Raw genomic sequence first — 25,587 nt, 5'->3', positions numbered from 1 at the left:
TGGAAATGTTATTAATGCTTGCCCATTAGAATAATTAGTAATTACCTAGTTATTGCATAAATAGCAGCGTCAATTTTGGCATTTATTGTGATCACGTGATGTAGTTATGAACGTCAACTCAATCGTCAATTCAGGGAGTATAGAAGTATATTTCTAAACTCCATACGTCAATAACTCAATTACTGTTCCAAAGGTAATAGAATTTCACTAGTCTATGTACTCTCCAATCTCCATAGACATACCTACTCGTAGAGGTTGCAAAATTTTCAAAGAGTACAGATGTAGTGCGAAAAGTTTTTCATTTGTATTATTCCGGAAACGTTCGTATTTGTCATGCTAGTTCAAGCAGTGTCAGTACGTCTTGTACTGAGACTGACTGAAATAGCATGACACGTTCGTACGTTTCCGTAACAATACGAAGGAAATCCGAATTACATCTGTACATACGAGTATTTTGATTAGTCTGTGCTAGTGAGTCCTAGCAAGTCCTAGTAAGTAGAGTCTGTTTGGTAAGAGAAGAGTCGTTCTCTTTCCGAACAGACTCTATATTATTTCGTCTGTGTTAAAAGTATTTAGTACTCAATAAGTCTGTGAGGTAAGAAATTCCTAAGGCTCTTCGGATTAGGAAAATATTAGCACATTCCACGACTCTTCACTTCTGTCACAGGTTCTACCGACTCTAGTTACTTATTATTAACTTATCATTAGTTACAAATAAAATAAATCTCTAATACACCGCAAAATATAAATCTGAATACCTACAATATCAAAGAGAACCAGAGCATGTCGCTCAGCGGTCCAAGTTTATTTGGTTTATCTTGCTTGTTTATAACATAAATTTGATTATAAAACCTACTTTAGGCGCACTTGTGTAAGTTTCTGGCTATATCGATAAGAGATACGTCAAAGTAACACTGACTGCAAACGTCAGTCTCTGCATATAATTCCAAAAACCTATTGATCGAAAAATGTTTACAAGAAGAAGTCTATTTCGCAAATTGGACAGTTGTATACTTACAAAGATAAGAAGAAGCAGTAAAAATGTTTGCGACCCATGTGAAGCTACTCCACCACCACCGTGCCCTCCGTGTCCGCCGTGCCCGCCGCGGAGCCCGCCGCCCGTTCCTCCCTTCTTTTGCTATCCACGAACCGTTTACGATGTCAAATTCATATACGTAAACGATCAAATACCCACCACCACTTTAAGGGATTTTGTGGACCGAGCATCCCAAATTTGCTTTTTTACGGAACTGTTCAGAGGTTAGAATTCTTATATTAACTTTTACGGCCAAAAAGGTGTTGTTAGTATAGGACTTTTACATATTAGCTGAAGGAATGGTGCTACTTGTTTACTTGAAGTAGTACTAGCTATTGCCCGCGGCTTCGTTCGCGTTAGAAAGAGAAAAAAAGTAGCCTATAGCACTTTACATCCCTTCAACTATCTTCACTTAAAAACTCACGTCAATTCGTCGCTCCGTTTTGCCGTGAAAGACGGACAAACAAACAGACACACACACTTTCCCATAGTAAGTAAATATTAGTAAGTATGGATGTCGATAGTTGACGGCCGATGTTGGGCAGTCAAACAACTGGGCACAATTTTAGTGCGCTGTGCAAACAGTGTTCACGATTTTACATATGTAGGTATATTATTATGAGCCTGCATATGTTACATTCCGGAAACTAAGACATAGACTTTTTTATAAATATGCAACAACGGTATTTTTGAATCCCTCTCGTTTCGGACAAATAATAATAACAGAAAATGTACGCTTAGTTAGCGTGCCCGGAATGTAACCGTCAAGCTATCATCTCTCTGGTAAATTTTGAATAAGTTCCCGCTATAAACGTCAGTCAAGGAAGTCGCCTTTGTATATGTAAATATATTACGCCAAATAATAATAAAAATCACTTTGTTTCGAACAAAACATTCCGGAACAGGAAATAAAACCCAAATAAGAAAACTTGTTTTAATAAAAAGTTTCGATATTGTGATAAGTTTTTCTAAGTATATTCAATACCTTTTTTTCGGAGCCGGTCATATTTTTATTGTCACGTGCTAACAAAAATGTGTCCGACTTAGCAAAATATTGGCATCCTCAGTGCTCCAACTAAATATTTTCTTCTCACGTCTTATAGTATTATTAAATGAACATAGATTTGTGTTTCTTAACAATTGCACAGTCCAGTGTCCAAAGGTCCATGTCCTGTATAAATAATGGTTCACTAAAGATCTTTATTATATCTATATACATATATTCATAGTAAGATGGTAAGGAATCGCTTTCTTTTAGCTATGTTACGGCATATAATTATATCCCTAGGGTTATAACTATACCTCCGCCGCACCGCCGCACTCCTGCCTACAATCATTTCACTAAACTTAATCCAGTCATATAACTATATGACTAAACTAGTAACGTATTATAGTTATATTCCTAGTAAGATAGCAATTATTCGCTTTCGTTTAACTATGTTAGGACGTATAATTATATTCCTAGGGGCTTATAACTATATATATTTGTATATATATATATATTATTTGTATGGACCTATGAGTACTTCTTTTCCTTGCCCTTTTCTCATTACTTGAAGTCGGTTCTCCTAGTTACGTTTCGCCAGGCTGAGGTCCTGGGTCGTCTCAGGTGGGATTTAGTGTTTTTTCATAACCCTCTGCACCTTAGCCAGCCATGTTAGTCGGGGTCTTCCTCGTCGCGATGTTATGTTATGTAGGGAACGTAGCCAACACCTTGCGTGTCATGTGCTCGTGTTCTCGGCGCATGACGTGCCCAAACCATCACAGTCGATCTCGGGCAAAGGCTAGACTCTAAAACTACCACGTAGGTATGAGTGTTACGGATGCGGTCTTGTAAAGTGACACCGCCGGCCCAGTGCAGCATTCTCTTTTTGGCGTGAAGTTATATCACCATACAATGAAACTGCAAGACAGTTTCATTGTATGGTGACTGTTAAGGTACGGACAAAACCTAAAACTTTAAACAATATAACTTTATTATTTACAATCTGGCGAACGTAGAGAGCGACATAACGTGGAATCTTCTCACGGTGGCAAAATTTGTTTAACCTACGTTAGAGGTTAAACAAATTTTGCCACTGAGTGAAACACAAAATATTTCACCACACCATCACGAGGAAAATATTAACTGTAAAACATCGAACTAAATCAAATTCGTCAATTTATTAAACATTTATTTTTATAATTCAGAATTATCATTATCAATTATACCTACGTCGATTCTTCAACTTTGGGCATCAATTTAAAATTTGTATTGCAACATATTGCAATTTGATATCCGTTTTTGAATTATCTTAGTCGAAACCAGATAAAAGTATTTCCCACTTTAACGCTTTGATAAGCATGAATCGATTGACAGCTCATTTGTCAAAATCAATTTAATAGGGCTGATGCCACGGCGGACTTCTCGAATCTCGAGCTTGTGTAAAGGGTTAGTTAGCTCCGATCCGGATCATGTTGCTGTCTCACTGCCGACTATGAACAGTATGGATATATAACTTTTTCTCGGATATTATTATCCAGTTCAAAAGACGTCCGGTCCGGCCTAGAGCGTAGCGGCCTTGCCTGCTAAGCTGAAGTCCTGGGTTCTAATCCCGGTAAGGGCATTTAATTGTATAATGAGTATATTAGTTCTTCAGATAAATATTTGTTCCTGCAACACCAACCATTTTGAGCTTACCGTGGACTCAGTCAATCTGTGTAAGACTAAGACTATCCTATAATATTTATTTATTTAAGTTGTTTATATATCTGTTACCACTGGGAACAAAGTTATTAGAAATTCTTTGGACAAACGGGGAGAATATATATAACTGTCATGTTAGTACCATTAATATAAATAATAAATAAATAAATAAATATTATAGGACATTCTTACACAGATTGATTGAGGCCCACGGTAAGCTCAAGAAGGCTTGTGCTGTGGGTACTCAGACAACGATATATATAATATATAAATACTTATATACATAGAAAACATCCATGACTCAGGAACAAATATCTGTGCTCATCACACTAATAAATGCCCTTACCGGGATTCGAACCCGGGACCGCGGCGCAGCAGGCAGGGTCACTACCGACTGCGCCAGACCGGTCGTCCAAGAACTTAATGAATATCGCCAATGTACCTACTTTTACTTTTACTTACTACTTACTGGAAGAGATCCCATTAAAGGATAAGTCCGCCTACATTGTATATTACTGACTCTGTAACTGTGTCTCTTTTGTTTCCTTTATGTACAATAAAGCTTATACATACATACATACATACTTACTTGCTAGCATACGCAGCGCCGGCCCGTGCACTCGATCGGGGCAGAACGAGTTTGAGTTTCTGCGCCCTTGAGAAGAAGTTCCACTACGTAGGAAAAAAAATCACGAGCGTAGCTAGCGCGAAATTTTTTTCATAGTTTATGCCGTAATTTGTGCTTGTGCACGGGAAAAGGTCCCACTTTGTCGATATGGAGTTACGACTAGTTCCTAATACTACGGAACATAAGCTACCTTTTGGGAAAAAATCATGTCTCTAGGTGCTAAAGTTTTTTTTTTAAATTCTTCAAGTTTGCAAAATCGTGAAACCGACAATTGAGAAAACGTTGGTTAAAGTATGGGATGGTAAAAAACACACTTGCAGTGTGAAGTTATGGAGTGGTGGGTATCAAATTAATCGTCATACTTTAGGGATTTCGAATAAGTCTAAATCATGTATGTAATCATAGTAGTTTTAATGTTACGGAGACTTAAACATCAAGTACTTTTTTATGCAAATAAGATTTTCTGTAGGGAGCGTCCCACTTTGTCGGTTTACTAAACTTTAGTGCTTGTTCAGTGAAATACATGTGTGTGGTATATTCAACACATTTTATCTATGATATAAACGTTTGTTATTATTAACATAATAGTCATTGATACTAATGTTGTTTGTTTCATCTATTTTTACGGAATTTGAACTGAATTTATTTTCGACTCAAGTTTAGTGACCCACTTTGTCGGTCTAGTAGTCCACACGCTGAAAATAGAGTACAAGTATAAAATCAACTTTTAAATCATAGCTGTCATGTTTTTCGAATTAGTATCCATGAAAATATTTGTGATAATAATATATTTTTAATTTATAAAAGTATAAAAGTCTATAATCTATAATAGGTATTACGTACAAATCATAAGTCATATAATATCGAAATAGACGAAATAAAACTTTTAGATAACTCTTTATTATTCTGTATTTATTTTCATGAGATTCTATGACCAGTGACCAGATTCTATGATAAAGTAAAGTGTTATTGTCGAGACAGTTTTTGCATTTTTTCATAAAGGACTTAAGCGCTAATAGCGTGTACAGCGCTAAAGACTAACGTGACTTGCCTGTGATTCTTCTTCTTGTCCTAAGCCTTATCCCTTCATCTGGGGTCGGGTCTCCTTGACTGACTAACTTCAATGTGATAATTTGCCTAAAAGAATATGTTTGAAAGAGTGTTTTTCACTTTTGCGTTTTCTAATAATATCGCGAAGGGGTCGTTCAAATAAGACGTAAGTAGATTTATTACAATTATCCCCCCCCTTCTCCCTCCCTCCAACACCCTAGTCAGCAAAAGTTAGCATAGGTCTTACCCGATCCCCAGGCTTATAATAGGCTTACGTGATCATCATCTAGCCCCCTCCCCCCTACCTCCCATGTCATTAAAAATAAGAAAAGCAAAAAAACCCCACCCCTCTATGCTTAGGTAATACTTGAACGGCCCCACAGCTCAGCCCAGATCCACAAGAATATAATAAATTATATTTTTGACTGAAGGGATCCATAGAACTATTTCGGTCTTTTTAGCTTAAGAATATTTTTATATTAAAACTGTCAAGGTCACATACATGATTTTGAATAATTTTAAATCCTTAAAGTGTGGTGATTTATTTGATACCCATCACTCCATAACTTCAAAGTACAAGTGTGTTTTTTGACATCTCAAAGTATAACAGTTGTCGCTTTTTCACTTTTGCAATATTTAAATACAAAAAAAAAATAACAATTTGACATACAGACATAACTCTTTCACCAAAAGATAGCTCAAGTTTTGTTATATTACAATTACTCATTGAAAAAGTAAGAAGTTTTCCCTAAAACAGTCACAAGTATGATATCCACGGTTTCATATGTAACCGACAAAGTAGGACGGTCGGCACTAAACTTTGAGGCCCTGAAAAGGTGCTTAAATTTGACATTTATGCACCGGCATCAAAATAATAGCTTTATTAGAGTCTTATTAATCAGTTTTTACTGAAAACCGATTTTCGGTAAGTTTTGCCATTTTTCACTAAACTGCCCGTAGCTCCGTAACTAGAACCGACAAAGTGGGACGTTTCACTAAACTCACTCACATTTGAAGATTAACGCAATACAGAATTTATGGATTTCATCATACAGAGTACAAAAGGGACAAATGGTTGAACAGGTTGAACTTTCGCAGTCGCACCCTAGTATAGTTACGTATGGCTGAACGTGGATATCATGTACCTACATAAAATAACAAACAAAATAGAGCACTATAGTGGCCAAGTCAGGAAAGCAGATTAGGAATTTTCCCTAACTAAAAGAGAACATATAAATAGAAGCGAGCGCGATTTTTTTCTCTATTGACTCGATTTATTAAGACTCAACCCGCCAGCGGGGAATCCGCGAACTTTCAAGCTGTTATCTTCTGCAGAGCTACTTTCGGTCCATTGTCGGTCTTTGACATATTTTGGAGTGTTTTGACTTCACATGGCTACTATGTTCCGTGTACGACTAAAAGTCGGGAAAAAAAAATAATTTTGATGGCGAAATATAAGGCCCAAAAGGCTTTATATTTCGCCATCAAAATTATTTTTATAATAATTAATATTTACTACGAGGGTCATGCCAAAAGAAGTTAGATACTCCATGGTCATTTGATTGATACTGGCCAGTTATACACCAATGTAAAGGTAGGTTATCTGCTTATAAATTTAAAAATGGAACACTTGGAAATTCGTAGGATTCTTTTTTTAATTATTTTTTTTTCTAAATAATTTTGGCGGGAATTTTCCGCAACAATGGAGCTTACTCGATGTGATTTTCATGTTATGATATATTATGACTTTAAAAAAGGTTTAAAACCTCAAGAGTGTTTTGAACTTTTAGTCTCGACTTTTGGAGAGTCTGTGTGTTTACGTGCAACTGTTTTCAATAGGTTTGCTAAATTTAAAAGAGGACGGGACAGCTTTGAAGATGAGGCGAAGACCGGACGGCCGCCAATCGCAGTCACTGAAGAAAATGTAAAGACTGTGGAAAAAAATATTCGTGCGAACCGACGAATTACATATGTAGAGCTCGAGCGTGAACTGGGCATTGGATCAGCAGCATTGCAAACTATAATTCATAGTAAACTGTCTCTTCATAAGCGTTGTTCAAGATGGGTGCCGCACAAGCTCACCGATTTACAGAAAGACCGTCGCGTGGATTGGTGCAAATTTATGACAGATAAATTCGACGCAGGCGAGAACAAAAACGTATATGATATACTTACAGGTGACGAAACATGGCTATATAACTACGGTCCCGAAACAAAGCGACAGTCCACAGTATGGTGTTTTGAAGATGAGCTGACGCCAACAAAATGTCGCCGAACCCGAAGCACACAAAAACAAATGGTTGCCTCATTTTTCTGCAAGACGGGACATATTGCTACAATAGTGCTAGAAGATCAAAAGACAGTTAATTCAGAATGGTATGTGACAGTTTGTGCCCCAAGAGTACTGTCAGCTTGGTGTGACAAGCGGCCGAAGTCAGGAACCCGGCACCTGCTCTGGCACCACGACAACGCTGCCCCGCACACTTCCGCTAGAACACTTGACTATTTCAGCTCAAAAAACGTGACTATTCTGCCCCACCCCCCATATTCCCCTGACCTAGCCCCCTGTGATTTTTATTTTTTTCCTAAAATTAAAGAAAAATTAAAAGGAAGGCGATTTGAGAACAAAGAAGATGCGTTGGCTGTGTATAATTATGAAATTTCTGAGGTGTCTAAAGAAGAGTGGTCATCGGTATTTTCTAAGTGGTTTAGACGGATGAAAACGTGTATACGTGTTCACGGTGAATACTTCGAAAAAATAGATAGCTGTAATAAAGAATAAAGTATGTAAATTTTGAGTATCTATTTTCTTTTGGCATGACCCTCGTATAACGTTAATTAAGCGATTAACTCGATCGTCACCATTGTCGGGATGCCCATTTCGGTATTTCGCCACTAAGTGATCTTAGTGCCTTGAAGTTCGCTCACCATATTGTGTAACTCAAAAAATTGCGCCTCTCTGAGACGTTTTGCGCCTTTGGCTTTATGAGGAACTCCGCTTTGGACTATCGGATAGACTCATATTTTTTCATTTGGATTGCGACGTAACTTTGTCGTTCTCCGCACAACAATGTGGTTCGTCAAGGGCTAGAATCCTCCTTTTACGGCGCCCTAGCAATAGCGCCCTTATGAATATTGGTATATGATGGCAATGTGGTGCAACTTTCCACTTAATCTGAATTACAAATCTAGATTTTCAATAGCTGGATTCATTCCCGACTCCTCTCGCCATTTTGTGATATGTGCGCGCCCACGCAACGTATAATTTTTTTGTATGGATTTTTCCACATTCGATTTTGGCGTCCCTTTACCATGTGGCACCTAGAGCGGCCGCTCCACTCGCTCTACCCTTAATCCGGCCCTGAGCATACGGTACCCAATGATTATTCTTCGAGGTCAAATTGATTTTTATTTATGTAGTCGTTCGTAGACGAGGTAGTACTTAGTAGACCTAGTACTTAGTGGAAAAATTACAGCTACCTATTAAGGTGGTTCGCCTAGGTTACGCGAAGCTCGGGCTGTGTTAGATGGCGTTACATCTGCAAATTATCAGTCTTATTTTTTTTGTGAAGTCGTACAGGCATTTATATACTTTCAAGTATGCTTCGCGAACATTTAATATTAAAATCGACGTATTAAAACAAACATTAAACTTTTTATTGTAACGTAAATCCCCTTAATTGACAATTTTACACTATTTTTAAGTACCACTCACACATGCAAACAGTGTTTTTGTATGCCTTCTATAGTCGATAATTTCACGCGGCTACAGCTTGTTTAAATAGCATTGCGGTAAATACGTGGCACCGCAAGATTTGCATGGAAGTGGAGTGGGTTCGAATCCAGTAGTTTCTCTCTTTTTTTTGTTTTATTATTATACATAAATGTATATGTACAGTAGTTACTGAGCGTTTTCCACAAAAAAGATTAAAAACCTATTCTCTTAAATCTTAATAATTTTTGGGTTCGTCAACTCAGAATTTCTAACATAATTATCCTAATCTGATATTTTAAAAATTTCGAAAAAGTATAGATAAATTTTAATTTTCTATATGCGTGGTTTTGTGAAACTACGATTCAAATGATTTTTTTTTCTAATTGTTTATTTTCGATTGAGCAAGGGTATTCAAATCGCTTCAGTAAATGAAAATGCAATAGTTAACTGAGTAACGTAATGCTTTAAAATCTCAAGTGGACTTCTGTCTTTTTTATCTAACGAGTAATTTCGAGAAAATGTTATATTGAGCGAGGGTCTTTTAATAAGTTGTGTTTTATATCTTAACTTAATAGATGGAAAATCAAAATGACAATAAAAAAATCAATATGTTCTCTAAGATAAAATTGATACCTTCGGCTCTCCCTTCTTGCTCGATCAATAAAAAAATAGAAAATTTATATCCAAAAAAAAAATACAAAAATATGTTAGAAACCTGGGATTCGAACGCAGCTTCACGGCGTGACAGACGACTGTTCACCAACGACGCCATTACATAACACGCTGTTTCCGAAGAAATTAGGCTATACATACATAATTATCAGAGGGCGGAATTGCTCATCGCAAAAATCAAACGTCAATAGAGTTGGAATGTTAAATTTTATCGACATATTCAGCTATCGATAAATTCAGTCACCTTTTATATTTCTGACTTTAACATTAACCTCTTTGATTAGTCGACCATTTGATTTTTACCTCTTTGATTAGATTAAAAGTAAATTAAATGACATTTAATTACCATTTCTGTCACTAGTCCTTTTGCAACTAATTCACGTTTGAAAAAAATTGTTAATCATTTAAATATAAATAATAATGTCAAATTACTCTATAATCTGAAGTGGAAGAATTCATTATTTCACCAAAGATAATGTGTGTTTGTTTGTTTGCCCGTCTTTCACGGCCAAATGGAGCGACGGATTGACGTGTTTTTTAAGTGGAGATAGTTGAAGGGATGGAGGAGAGTGACATAGGCTACTTTTTGTCTGTTTATAACTCGAGCAAAGCCGCGGGCAAAAGCTAGTACTCCTGGACCAGATTATATTGATGATAATTTGATGATAATTCTTATTTGTAACCATTTAGTTAATATTGTCTTCGGTTATCGCGATAGGTACTCATGAAATAAAACTATGAAAACGGATTAAATCGCGTATAATGAATTTAAGATTCATCCCGACGTTTTGAACACTTTACAGCGTTGGTGCCGTTGGTGGTCAACGGGTGACAGAGGAAAATTTACAATGTGCAAAAGCTACCCACATACATACATTTCTTGTAATTTTTCCTCTGTCACCCGTTGACCACGAACGCTGTAAAGTGTTTGAAACGTCGGGATGAATCTTAAATTCATTATACGCGATTTAATCCGTTTCCATAGTTTTATTTCATAACTATTTAGTTGTTGAAGAAAAACATTCACACAACAATAACATAGGTCAACCAGCTCAGTAAATGCAAGGAGTACAGCACATTACTAATACTACGCCCACAATATGACCTACTATATGTACCTGACGTGTAATATTTTATTTTATCAACAAAGGCATAATAAAGGATTGTACTGTATTTTTGTATGAAAATAAAAAATAGGGAAGCAATATAGTAATAGTCAAATATTCTATTAAAAAAATATAAAAAAACTTAATAAATACAAAAAAAGTTCAAATGATTAAAAACAACTTCGGAATGGAACTCAGGATCTATTGCTTCATAGTCGGTGCATTTGACCGAGACGCCATTTCGATTTACACTAGCAGTGTCGAAATACACGATATGTATCTTTATTGACAAAATGCGTCATTATTTCTGAGATGCTTGCAACTTTATCACTTATCTACTTGGATAAAGCATCCGTCACGTTCTGGCAAGTATGTCAGTGTGAGAGTGACAGGTGTCTTATCCACGTTGGTAAGTGATAAAATTGCAAGCATCATAAGGGCTGCTGCTTGAGTTAACTAAACCAATATCTTTAATAATTACTTGTCAAGAGCCAAGTGTCACTGATGACAATGTCAACTAAAAATGCGCGAAATATGACGGCTCTGTGTCTGTACACAAAATTTGGCACGCACATTTACGTAAAATTAATAACAAATTCACATGGAGTTGTCCATGATTTCTGTATGAAACAATGTATTTCTTTCAATACCGCGACAATGGATAATGTATACTAGATGTATGCGCTTATTTTTATTTAGTTGTAGTGTGCGGTGACTCAATAAATGACAGATGTTTTTTGTATGGAAAGCGAACCACCTTAAATGCGTGTTCTACTATTTATATTAGTATTTAATACAATCATACTTGTACTGGGCATTAGTATGAGTGCCTATATCTAACTAGTAATATCAGTTAATATGATTTTATACCTAACACGTTGTAGGGATATAATCAAATTATGTTAATAAATTAATACCAGATCACGTAATTAATTAGATCTGAATAGTTACGGATTTGGTGATATTCATAGCGCGACATATCAGAAAAGATATATTTATATTTTCACCTCACTAGCTCGGAAAGGACTTTATTATTCTTTAAAAACAGATAGCAAAATCGCATTTTATCCACAAGAGTGCAAAGAATATTTGAAATTCGGCATGTCCCAGACAGGACAATTTTCTCCCTGTGCTTAAATTGTCTTAACAAATCATGTGATGCGAACGTAAAAATAATTTTATATCGAATTGTATCCGACTAAAAACATAAAATTCAAACAATTTTATAACATGATTTTACCATAAGACACTTGAAATCGTACAAGAAAGTGTGTTTTTGACTCTTCTATTGTATTTATTCAGAACGCACCTTAAGTAACATTGCAATCTCAAATCGCGTGAAATGGAACTCACCCAAATAGATTTATCTTCTTGATTCTTAATTTTATTTGAAACTTTTGTGGGGTCGGTCGGTGCATCGTGGAAATTGTAATAAACCCATTGACTTATTTCTGTGCAATTATGTTCCAGTTGTTTTTATTGCGTGTTTCCTCGCTTTAGTGAGGTGAAAAGTTATGTGTTACACACGGGATGCAAAGTTATTTTACCTCGTGTGTATTGCAACACTCTCTACGCTCACTCCACTCGCTTCGCTCGTGGTTCAACCATAGAATCCGTTCGCTAGCTCGTAGTTCAACCCTAGAATCCATTCGCTAGTTCGTGTCGCAATTCCACACTCGGTTAAAATACAACTTTGCTCCCTTGTATAACAAATAACTATTTCCTACTAAAAAATTTGAAGTACCTACGTTTACCAATAGGTACCATGTCACAGATTTGTAAAATACATACCGTGTTCGTGCCTTTGGAAGCTATTCATTCAGCGTGTGCAGCCCGTTGGAATACTCCATTCGCTTCACAGATCTGCCTTCAATTTGGCCACGGACAATGCCAAAAAATTGGTATTGTTTGCCAAATTAACAGATCCAGATTACACAGACGCAACACTCGTTCCATTAAAATGGGATTCCGCTTCTGCAGTCGCCCGTAACTGGAATAAATGTCACTATTAAGTTTGTTTTTTATTAAGGAATATCCTTTTTTATTCATTACATAGCCAGTATAAGTACTTTGGGTTGATCAAATCTAAAACTAATAAAATGTACTTAATTATTCTTTTTTATGTCCCCGTTATTATTTGGCCAATAATTAAGCAACCATGGCCTAGTCGGTGACTGTAGAATACATATATGGAGCTGAGCTGATCTGCTTCTTAGCATACGAAAGGTTGAGATCTACTTGATTAGTCCATAGGTAATGGCAAAAAATGACTCAAAGAAAGTGATCAATTTCGTATTACTTAATTTACGTCATAAGTGATTTAATAGTTCGTATTCGAGTTAAGCGATTCTTACATATTTTTCTGAAATCGAACCCATATTTTATAGAACCAAATTTAACCAAGAAAATGTCGGTAAACCATGTGATCAAAATTTATTGAATGGCGTCGGCGATAAAGGAGTGAAACGCTCTGAAATGGGTCGCGCGATTAACGAGTGTGGGCATGCGGAGTCCCCAGGCAGCACTATTGCAGATTATTCTTTTCTTGTAATTTTATCACGTTTTCTCATTGCAGCAAACACTATTTCGAAGAGTTTATTGCTTTGGTTTTAACGAGGGTTTGAGTCTAGTTGAGACGCCGCTATGAGACAACAGTTCTGAACGGATTGTATCCGTAATCCAGTTAAATAAGTCACGAGCACGTAGTTACTCGTGCTGCTATAGACAGCTATCTCATAAACTAAATATAAAATGGCTTACCTTTTTAAGTAAGTTTCTCTGAACTTACAGGTTTTGCTGTCACCTTGGGGCACATATTTAAAGAACCGGCCACGATAAATTACCCTTTCGAGAAGGGTCCGCTGTCCCCCCGGTTCAGAGGTGAGCATGCATTACGGAGATATCCAAGTGGGGAAGAGCGATGCATAGCGTGTAAGCTGTGCGAGGCCGTTTGTCCGGCGCTGGCTATTACGATAGACGCGGAGGAGCGCGCCGACGGCTCGCGCCGCGCCACCCGCTACGACATCGACTTGACCAAGTGCATCTTCTGTGGGTACTGCCAGGAGGCCTGCCCGGTCGACGCTATCGTAGAAGGACCCAACTTTGAATACAGCAAAGAAACTCACGAAGAATTGCTCTATAACAAAGAGATTTTGCTGACCAATGGCGATCGATGGGAGGTGGAAATTGCTAGCAATGTCAGAGACAGTCATTTGTACCGCTAAAACAAATACTATTTAGCAGGCAACTGATGAAAATTAACTATCGTATTATTTTACAATATTCTTTTACGCCTACTTATTGGCTATAATGGCATGTTATTTATTTGCACCTGAATTATAATTGAATTATTTCCAATAAAGTTTTAATAGTTTAAAGGGCTACTTAAATTAAACTGGGGTATTCATTAATTAAGTAATTAGTTAGTAGTAAAATACGCAAAACTGCAAAACAAATTTGTTTACACAATGTTTATTTAGTCAAGTACCTACTATAATTTACGCGTTTTTTTGCTATTTGTTCTTTCGCTATTTTGTGGTTGGTCCCATACCTACTAAAATTATGACGTTATGTTACGTTCACCTTATGTTAAATAAACTGGTATTGCCCGGTAAAGTACAGAACCCACAGAACTCCTATACTAAAACATGTCCGTTTCAGTCTTCAACGGCTTTGTTCTACGATGTGTTGGATAGCGCACACGTGGAGGTCGTAGCATTTTACGACTGCAGTTGCATCAAACTAACCGAGACTTATTACAGTCGGCATGAAAAATGAACAGCAACGTTTGCGTACGTTAACCGAACTGAAAACTAGCTTGTGTTTTACTCTTTAGATACTAATACAACACAAATGTGATATTGTGTGATATTGTTGACCGGTACTATACTTACTCTTAATAATCTCATAAAACTCGTTAGAGTCTGTTCGGACAGAGAAGAGACGTGAAATGTATGGGGTCCAATACATTCCACGACTCTTCTCTTTCCGAACAGAGTCTGTTAAAAAAGTACATTCATTCTTCAATGCCTTGCCTTTGCGTTGCGTATAAGCGGTATGAATAATAACCTAACCACAAAAAAAAAAAAAAAACTACGTACTGGACCGATTTTCATGAAACATGGCTAAGAACACTCCCGACTAACTCAGCTTTCAAATAAAAAAACTGATTCTAAATCGGTTCATCCGTTCGGGACCTACGATGTCACAGACACACACATACACAGACCGATAGACAGACAGACAAACAGACACGTCAAACTTATCAACACCCCGTCGTTTTTGCGTTGGGGGTTAAAAATGATCAGCTACGTTTCCCGCTGTTCCAGCGGCGTGACCAGCGCGGCGTAGATAGTGGCCAGCTCCCTGCATGCAGCTTGGTGAAATAATGGTATGTACAGGTGCTTCAATTTGTAGTCATATCGCAATCTCTAGTCACTGTAGGTATTGAAAGGTGGACAATAAAATACAAATACTTTTTATTGTACAGGCAGACAATTATGGTCGCGTGATAAATGATAAAACATCAGGCTGTCCCTATCGCACTATTTGTAAGTGCGATAGGGACGGCCCGATATTTTATCATTTATCGCGCGACTATGATTGCCCTGCAGGTCGATAAAATAGAGCAGCAGGTAGACTTGGGGCATTTACTACATTGCAATTTGGAGATCTTTCGACCTCGCTCGCCAAGTAAAAATAAACGAACATAATATTATAGAGTCATATTCAGATACTTTTGTTTGCGTAATTGAACGCGTCTGTACAGTTCCCTGCAACGTTGTATTCTTCTATGAGCCCAAAAGTATATGACTCGCTTGTAGTCTACGTTTGGAGCAAAGTTGTGCGAGGTACAAATATGTTTTGAAACTGTAGTAAACGTAGATTAAGAGATAACGCGCGGCTGCGTCCGCGCCTAATTAGTCATTAAATAGCTACCACACTGACCGTACGTGTGTTTGACTCAGTCCTCCCGGGTTTACCGTTATAACAGTGGCCGAATCGACCTATAGACTTGTGCGCGATTTAGCTTTACCCTCCGTAGTCGGCGAATTATCGTACAGCGCGGTGGTCGAACTGCTAGATAACCATTTCGAGCCTAAGAAATGTGGATTTGCAGAGAGATTTAGGTTCCATAGTGCTACGCAACGACCTGGCGAGAAATTGACAGAGTGGGCCGCTCGTGTGCGGGGCTTAGCGGCATACTGTGGGTTCACTGCGACTGCTTTAGATGAAGCTTTACGAGACCGGTTTGTTTTGGGCATGGCACCAGGCCCAGAGAGAGATAAGCTGTTCACACGGAAGATGGGCGACCTGACGTTGAGCTCAGCGTTAGAGTTAGCCGAGAACATCCGGTGCGCTCGTACGGGGTCGCAGCAGACTTCTCTACAGGCTTCACAAGCTGATACATTGGGCCAGGAACCCTTGCAGGTGTTAAAGGTACAAGCGACATCGGGACCTAAGCGTGGGGCGGCAGCGGGGGCGCGACAGCAAGCGTCCGGCGCGCCCCCATTAGCGGCAACAGGAGCGGCCAGCTGTGCGGCTTGCGGTTACTCGAATCATCAAATTGAAACTTGTAAATTTACGCGTTATAAGTGTAAGCAGTGCGGGAAAAAAGGACACCTGAAAAGAATGTGCCCCTCAAAGCAAGTCGGGGGACAACATTTTATCGAGTGTTGCGCGGACGGTGATGATGGCGACATTTATGATGATGACGGTAAGCACAAACTTGTTTGCAATATTCGGACATATCGAGGCGAACCAATGCGGGAATCTGTTTTAGTCAATGAAATTAAGTTAGATTTCGAAATCGACACTGGCTCGGCTGTAACGGTAATTTCTGACAAGGATTATAAGCGGTACTTTCCACAAGTTCCATTAAAACCAAGTACCACTTTTTTAAATGTTTACGATGGGGGACCGCTCAAGATCCTAGGGGTCCTAACTTTGCCAATTACCTATAGATCACAATGCCACGACATTGATGTTTTTGTAATTAAAAATGGCGGGGCCCCATTGCTTGGTAGGGACTTTATTCGTAAATTTAATTTGGAAATCGCCGAGATCAACAAATGTGAAGATATTTTAACGCAAATTACGTCACCGTATCCTAACTTATTTTCTGATAAGTTAGGGTGTTGTAAATATATTACAATCAATTTAACTGTAAAACCGGATTCGCAACCCATTTTTCGCAAAGCTAGACCGCTACCGTTTGCCCTCCGTGAACGGGTAGGTAAAGAAATCGATCGCTTGGTCGGGTTAGGTATTTTGGTGCCGGTCAAATCGTCGGAGTATGCTAGCCCTATAGTTCCAGTTTTGAAGCACGACAACTCCATAAGACTATGTGCAGATTATTCGGCTACGTTGAACAAGCATTTAATAGTAGAAAAATATCCACTACCAAGAGTAGATGAATTATTTACTAAATTGCACGGCGCGAAATATTTTTCAAAGCTGGATCTCTCGCAAGCATACAATCAGTTTAGATTAAGTGAATCTTCACAGATGTTAACGTGCATAAATACGCACAAAGGATTATTTAAATATACACGTTTAGTGTTCGGGCTGTCCAGTGCCCCGGCGACGTTCCAAAGGTCAATGGAGACACTCCTGTCCGATCTTGACGGAGTGTTATTATTTTTAGATGACATTTTAGTTGTCAGTAAAAGTAAAGAGGAAAACTTAGAATTATTACATAAAGTGTTTCATAGATTAGAAGAAGCAGGCTTAGTTCTACAGAAGGAAAAATGCTCCTTATTTCAAGAAACCGTTTCGTATTTAGGGTTCGTCATAGACCGACATGGAATCCATAAATCTCCAGAAAAGGTTAAATCTATATTAGAAGCGAAAGTACCTACGAACCGTTCAGAGCTGCAATCGTTCTTAGGTATGGTAAACTATTATAGGGTATTTATAAAAAATGCCTCTTCAATTCTAAGCCCATTACATAAATTATTAAAAAAAAATGTTACGTGGGAGTGGTCAGAGGAACATGACAACGCGATTAGGGCTATTAAGAGCGCATTAACATCAGAAAACACCTTAGCTCATTTCAACCCTGAGGCAAAATTAATTTTGACAGTCGATGCGTCACCTACAGGGCTCGGGGGAATTTTATCTCAAATGGAGGGCAATATAGAAAGACCAGTGGCTTTCATATCACGCTCCCTTACTTCGGCAGAAAAAAAATATAGCCAACTGCAAAAAGAAGCCACAAGTATTGTTTTTGCTGTACGAAAGTTCCATCAATACTTATTTGGTCGCGCGGAACCCTTTATTCTCAGAACGGACCATAAACCATTATTGTCCATTTTTAACCCGGACAAAGGGGTCCCTGAGATAACGGCTAACCGCTTGCAACGATACGCGATATTTTTATCTGCCTACAATTTTAAAATTGAATATGTTTCTAGCGTTCATAACTCCGCGGATTATTTAAGCCGAGCGGTTATTGATACTCGCCGTGAGAACAATAGCCCGATAGATAAGGCGACCTATATAAATTTCGTATGTGAAGGTGAGCAATACTTCACTATAACGGATATAAGCCGTGAGTCTCGCAACGATGCAATTATTTCTGTAATAATGAAGTACATACAAAAAGGTTGGCCGGATAAGGTCCGTGACCCTTTATTAAGACCTTATTATAATTGTAGGTACGAATTATCAGTTGAGCAGGATTGCTTAATGAGGGGTCATAAAATTATTATTCCCGTCAGTTTGCATGAGCAAATTCTAAGTGAATTGCATAAGGGACATTTTGGCGTAAATAAAATGAAGTCAGAAGCGCGGGAACGACTGTGGTGGCCGGGCCTATCGGCCGATATTGAGCGCTGTGTAGCGTCGTGCGGAGTATGCAGAGCACTCCGCTCCGCCCCACCACGCGTCCCGCTGGCTCCGTGGCCCTATCCTACTGCTGCATGGCAAAGAGTTCACGTGGATTTTTTAGGCCCGCTCAATAATATGGTGTTTTTAATTATCGTTGACGCGTACTCTAAGTGGGTCGAATGCTATAATGTTACTTCTGGTTATAGTTCGCGAGTGGTCATTGATAAGCTTTGCGAAGTAATGGCGCGGTTCGGATTATTTAATACAATCGTCTCAGATAATGGCACGTCGTTCGTGTCATCTGAATTTAAGGAATTTTGCTTACGTAACAGGATTAAATTAATTACAACGCCGACTTATAATCCTGCCAGTAATGGCCAAGCAGAGGGCTATGTGAAGATTATTAAGAAATCAATTAAATCTATAATTATGTCAGGGACAAGTCCAAGAAATATCAACATTAAATTACAAGAATTTTTATTGCGTTACCGAAATTCTATTCACAGTACGACAAACAGGTCTCCCGCTGAGGTACTATTCGGACGAAAATTGAGGTGTAGTCTAGATTTACTAAATCCTGCCGTCGAATCGCCCTCCGATCCAACACTCGATAAAGTAGTCAAAGACAAACAGTGCTTGCAGTGTGAATATTATTCCGGTGGCCGTAAAGTAGATTTTAAGATAGACGAACCAGTGTTAGTGCAAAGTGTCGTAAATAAAAAAACATTTTGGGTACGTGGCGTTATAGTAAAAAAGATAGGCCGAACATTATTTTTAGTAAGAATATCGAACTCTAATAAAATGGAAAAAAAACATGCCAATCAACTCCTCAAATATAGGGGAAGGGAGCGTACCGCGGACGACCTGGAGGAGCCGCCACCTAATTTATGCGCTAGAGCGCGGGAGCGAGAGGAGAATGTCATACCAGCCATCATTTTTGACGAGCATGTATCACCGTCGGAGCTCGGAGCTCAGCACAGTTCAGTGGAGCCAGAAACGACGACCGCGGTGCCTGACGAGCCTGCTCCGGCACCGCCACCACCGGCAGAGCCCACCGACGACACAGATGCGCGTTTGGGGCCGGCCTGCGGCGAGCGCCCTACGACGGCTGCGCTACCCGGCCTGGCGGGCGATTCTGTTGCCGGTTCGGCTGTTATCGATGCCCCAGCGGATGGCGAACCTCCCCGGGAAGGATATTTAAAGCGGACCAGAAACCTTGTAGATTTTAGGAAGTATTTTTAGCTTAAGGTGGAGGGATTGTAGTAAACGTAGATTAAGAGATAACGCGCGGCTGCGTCCGCGCCTAATTAGTCATTAAATAGCTACCACACTGACCGTACGTGTGTTTGACTCAGTCCTCCCGGGTTTACCGTTATAACAGAAACTATGTACTTATTACTCTTATCTAAATATATAAAAGAAGAAGCTGACTGACTGACTGACTGACTGACATATCAACGCACAGCCGAAACCGCTGCTCCTAGAGATTCCAAATTTGGCACGTAGGTTCCTTATGTAGTGTAGAGGAGCACTAAGAAAGGATTTTCCAAAATTCACCTTCTAAGGGGGTCAAATGGGGGTTCAAAGTTTGTATGGGGAAACAAGATTAGTTTGACTATTTTATTCGAAACTTCACAGGAAGATTCCTTAAGACATATGACTGAATACGTGTTTCAGGTTTTTTGAAAATTTAATCCCTAAAAGGGTGAAAAGGGGGTGATAAAGTCAAAAAATCAATATGGGTATCGTTTTTATGGTTTATCGGGTCGCTGATCACGATAAATACAACGTTTTTAAAATCTAACAAGGCGGAAGTGAAATACCTTCTCTCCTGTTGTGGTGCAATGGGGTTTAAATATCAAAAATATATATAAAAGAAGATATTGACTGACTGACTGACATATCAACGCACAGCTGAAACCGCTGGTCCTAGAGATGTCAAATTTTGTACGTAGGTTCCTTATATAGTGTAGAGGAGCACTAAGAAAGGATTTTTCAAAATTCGCCTCCTAAGGGACTCAAATGGGGGTTCAAAGTTTGTATGGGGAAAGAAGATTAGTTTGACTATTTTATACGGAACTTCACAGGAGGATTCCTAAAGACATAATTATGACTAAATACATGTTTCAGGTTTTTTGAAACTTTGACCCCTAAAAGCAAGGCAAAGGGGGTAAAGTCAAAAACACAATATGGGTATCGTTTTTATGGTTTATCGGGTCGCTGATTACGATAAATACAACCGTTTTAAAATCTAATGAGGTGGAAAAGAAATTTTCTCCCCTGTTGTAGTGCAATAGGGTTAAAATATCCAAAACAGCCATAAGAGGAGCATTAAGAAAGGATTTTTCAAAGTTCACCTCCTAGCCTGATAACTAGGGACAGGGACAGGGACAGGGACAGGGACAGGGACAGGGACAGGGACAGGGACAGGGACAGGGACAGGGACAGGGACAGGGACAGGGACAGGGACAGGGACAGGGACAGGGACAGGGACAGGGACAGGGACAGGGACAGGGACAGGGACAGGGACAGGGACAGGGACAGGGACAGGGACAGGGACAGGGACAGGGACAGGGGCAGGGACAGGGGCAGGGACAGGGGCAGGGACAGGGGCAGGGGCAGGGGCAGGGGCAGGGGCAGGGGCAGGGGCAGGGGCAGGGGCAGGGGCAGGGGCAGGGGCAGGGGCAGGGGCAGGGGCAGGGGCAGGGGCAGGGGCAGGGACAGGGACAGGGACAGGGACGGACAGGGACAGGGACAGGGACAGGGACAGGGACAGGGACAGGACAGGGACAGGGGCAGGGGCAGGGGCAGGGGCAGGGGCAGGGGCAGGGGCAGGGGCAGGGGCAGGGGCAGGGGCAGGGGCAGGGGCAGGGGCAGGGGCAGGGGCAGGGGCAGGGGCAGGGGCAGGGGCAGGGGCAGGGGCAGGGGCAGGGGCAGGGGCAGGGGCAGGGGCAGGGACAGGGACAGGGACAGGGACAGGGACAGGGACAGGGACAGGGACGGACAGGGACAGGGACAGGGACAGGGACAGGGATTGGGGTCGGAATAATCGGTCGGCAATCGATATCTAGGCAGTGTAAAATGCAGGTGGCTCAGTGGGAAGGGATTAGTAAGTAGGCATCGGCGAGTATCCTGCATCCGTGATAACTATTATATTCAATGTGCTGTAAGAAGGTCGTTGTTTGCTTGCCTTTTATATGTTTACGTTTGCAATAAGTACAAGCAAAATGGAAAAAATTGTAAGCGATAATGCAAAGAAGTACTTTTTACCCTACCGACCATAGCGTCGAGATACTGGCTATATGGGTTGTATGAAGTTTCCGCAGTATAAATATTTATATAGGTAATACATACATATTCGTACCTACTACCTACGCTTTGGTCGCTGTGTAACAATTCTACAATCATTCCAAGAATTTCTTTTAAAACAATAGTAATATGTGTAAGGTACAGTCAGCCAAAAAGCAGTGTAAGGTTTTTGGCTGACCGTACAGCAAATAGATCAGTTACAATGGCCCCCCAGTCGAGAATTGCCCCGATTTACCTTAATCGAAATAATCGCGGACAGATGTACCTACAAAGAAACCTACGGATCCAAATGAAAATCTTATTTTTTGTAAACGTTTCAATAAGAATACTTTTATTACGCGGGCGAAGCCGCGGGTAAAAGCTAGTTAGAAATAATTTGTTTTCCTACTGCCTCTATAAAAGCGCCGTTATCGCGTTACCGCCGTTGCCTAATTGTTATCACTCTTAATGTTTCGCTAAGTGAGCAGGTATCTAACCCTTATCTCGATAAGTACGGTTAGCGGACTTCTCTGACTGAATTGAAGTAAAAATAAATCGGGTTGCTAGTATTTGGTTCTAAAGTAAAAACGTAACACTTGCATTTAATCAGTTTCCAATCCATGTTTTTATTTCATGAACAACTAATGCGGTAACTGAAGACAATATTATGTAACGTACACTTTAGTAGTTTCAAAGCAAGCAGTTAGACTTCAGTGTGCGAATTATTCCTATTACAAGTGCATTACCAGCAGCATAATTTAGTCCGTTATTTCACTTAGAACATGAAATAATTAGCCACGAGATGCGACGGAGCAGCCGGGCCATTCGTTAGGGAAATGCGTTCGTTTAAAAGGCCATTAGGGCCACCGACACTGAGCCCGTGATGTCGACATTTAATGACCTCGATTAACAAAATGAAACCTGAATTACCTTCTCAGTAGGTATGTAATAAATATTACATGCCGAGAGTTGAAGGGCGAATACTTATTGATGTTACTCGTAACCAAGGGCGGATGGCGCTGATATGATGCTGTCTTTTGAATTCCCGTATTATTGGGAAATGACTTCCGCTGGCATCTATAACTGGGGAACATGAAAGGGCACTTTCTACATACCTGTCACATTTTTGACGTGAAATGCTTGATATGGCGACAAGCGACAATATTGTATGAGTGAGTGATGTTTTCACTTTTTTATGTAAGTACATATATTATGTTGAACCAGCATAAAATCAGTATAATGAGCCCAATATATGAACGATGTAACTCCAATAAATGAACGGGCGGGAACAAAAGTGGCATTTGTAGCAAACAGCTGAACTTTGTCGCTATTCTAAATGCGTAGGTTTTAACATAAAATGTTTTTGCAATATTTAAAAACAGCAATTGTTAATCATGAAATAAAACTACGTTCCATAGTTTCCATAGTTAGTTTTATTTCATGAGTAACTATCGCGGTAACCGAAGACAATATTATTAGCAATTGTTAAATTAAAAAAATATATATTATGAAAATTAAAGCGTTCATTTTTGAAACCGCTACCTAAAACTTGAACGAATCAATTTATTTGGTTCATGTTTTGGACACAACATTAATAAATTGAACGAACTAATTTGATACAAATTCATTTATTGGAATCCAACCTAAAAGATGAACCAGTAAATTTTCCTAGTTCACGTTTCGGGTACAGGTTCTTTACTTGAACAATCTCGTTTACATACAAATATAAACTTAAATAAATCTTTATTAGATAAAAAGAGCTCCGTTCATCTTTTGGTCAAAACATCAACGACAGACAAACAATCAATTTGATGTAAAAAATAGTACATCTATCTATTTTATTCGATTTTATTATTACCTTTGAAAAAATAAGCCTTTGCCCAGAAGTTGACCGTCGTTCATCTTTTGGCGCGAACGTACAATATTGGAACCATAACTTGACCAGCAAATATCTCATAAAATAAGTAAAAAAAACGCTTAATTATGAATAATGTTAACAATAGAGACAGTAGTCAAGAATATATACGGAAGTAAACCGGATCAATAAATGTAATATTAGATTTTTGACGAATTAAAAAGCTTAAATTTCGAAGGGCTTCCCTTAATAGATCAAGAGCCCAGGCCCCGTAGCCGAATGGCATTTCTCCGACGCCAAACGAAAGCGATACGCCGCTGGCTCTGTCGCGCCAATACGCAGGCGCGATAGAGATAGATATCTACTAGCGCTTCGTTTCGTGAGCGTTTCGTGAGCGTTTGTGCCATTCGGCTAGCCACCCAGGGCCGCCAGACCTTCCTCAAATTCTCAAGGATGAAACTTTGGGATAATGTAGAGTTCGTATCGACGTTTAACGTCTGCATATTTTCTAGTTCGGCCCATCGGCCATTTTTTTGCTATTAAGTGCTGAAGGTGAAAAAAAGAAGTTGAATTTTGCACAGCAGTTTATGTTTATAATGTATATTAGACGTTAGAAGCGATTCTGAAAAATGTTACCCCTAAAGGGGTTAAAAAGCAGATTTCGGTTTGTATGGGGATCCAATTTTATTTTTATTTAGGGACTTAAAACTTGGTAAAAAGGTAGTAAATAGAAGTGGAAGAAATGTAGTTTCAGCTTTTTCGATTTTCATCCTTTTAGTGGGTTAGAAAAGGGATGGCAGTTTGTATGGGGACCGAATTTATAATAAATATAAATTGAAGAAAAGTACTTTCAGCGTTTTTCGATTTTCGTCTACTTAGAGGGTTAAAAAGGGGAAAGCAGTTTGTATGAGGATCAAATTTTGGTTTGAGTTAGGAATTTGAAACTCGGTGCAGAGGTAATAAATATAACTATAATTTTTAAGAAAAAAAAACCGTCGCCTTTCAGGTTCTGGTGAAAGCTACTTGCGAATGTTGGATTATGTAGAAATGTCTATTTTTTAAAACTGCTTTTAATGCTTTAATTATTAGATGACAACACAAATGAATATACGTATAACGTTAAGGTTTGAGGAGTTTCCTCAATTCCTCATGAATCCGATTATATTATAAGAAATTGAAGCTTGACAAACTTTGACTTGAAAACTCAATATGCTTAACAAACATAACTAAATAAATGTCACTGTTCTGAACTTAAATGCATGCTTTCCTTACAAAAATACCAAAGTCACTATGAGTGTGCCGTTCAGATTTGAGGAGTTCGGTTCTGACTATCATCAGCAGTTCCACTGCACCAAATGTCACTGTTCTGGACGTAAGTGCATGCTGTTCTTATAAAAATACCGAAGTCACTATAAGCTTACCGTTCAGATTTGAGGAGTTCGGTTCTGACCATCATCAGCAATTCCACTGCACCAAATGTCACTGTTCTGGACGAAAGTGCACGCTGTTCTTATAAAAATAATAAAGTCACTATAAGCGTGCCGTTCAGATTTGAAGAGTTCCGTTCTGGCCATCATCAGCAGTTCCACTGCACCAAATGTCACTGTTCCGTACCTAAATGCATGCTGTTCCTTTAAAAACACAAAAATCACCATATGTATGCCTTTCAGATTCGAGGAGTTCCCTCGATTTCTCCAGGATCCCATCATCAGAACTGGGTT

The 25,587-nt window shown here is 39.2% G+C and overlaps 1 protein-coding gene across 1 annotated transcript; it reads left to right on the top strand.

Annotated features, from left to right (window-relative positions):
- Positions 1-950: 950 nt before the first annotated feature.
- On the top strand, positions 951-14,249 carry LOC125241690 (NADH dehydrogenase (ubiquinone) 23 kDa subunit-like). The gene is made up of 2 exons (XM_048150282.1): positions 951-1,260; positions 13,684-14,249. The coding sequence occupies exons 1-2, from the start codon at positions 969-971 to the stop codon at positions 14,115-14,117; spliced, it is 726 nt and encodes a 241-aa protein (XP_048006239.1). The 5' UTR covers positions 951-968; the 3' UTR covers positions 14,118-14,249.
- The last annotated feature ends 11,338 nt before the right edge of the window (positions 14,250-25,587 follow it).

The sequence above is a fragment of the Leguminivora glycinivorella genome, chromosome Z (assembly GCF_023078275.1).
Source record: "Leguminivora glycinivorella isolate SPB_JAAS2020 chromosome Z, LegGlyc_1.1, whole genome shotgun sequence".
NCBI lineage: Eukaryota > Metazoa > Arthropoda > Insecta > Lepidoptera > Tortricidae > Leguminivora > Leguminivora glycinivorella.
This window is presented reverse-complemented; position numbering and strand designations above follow the sequence as displayed.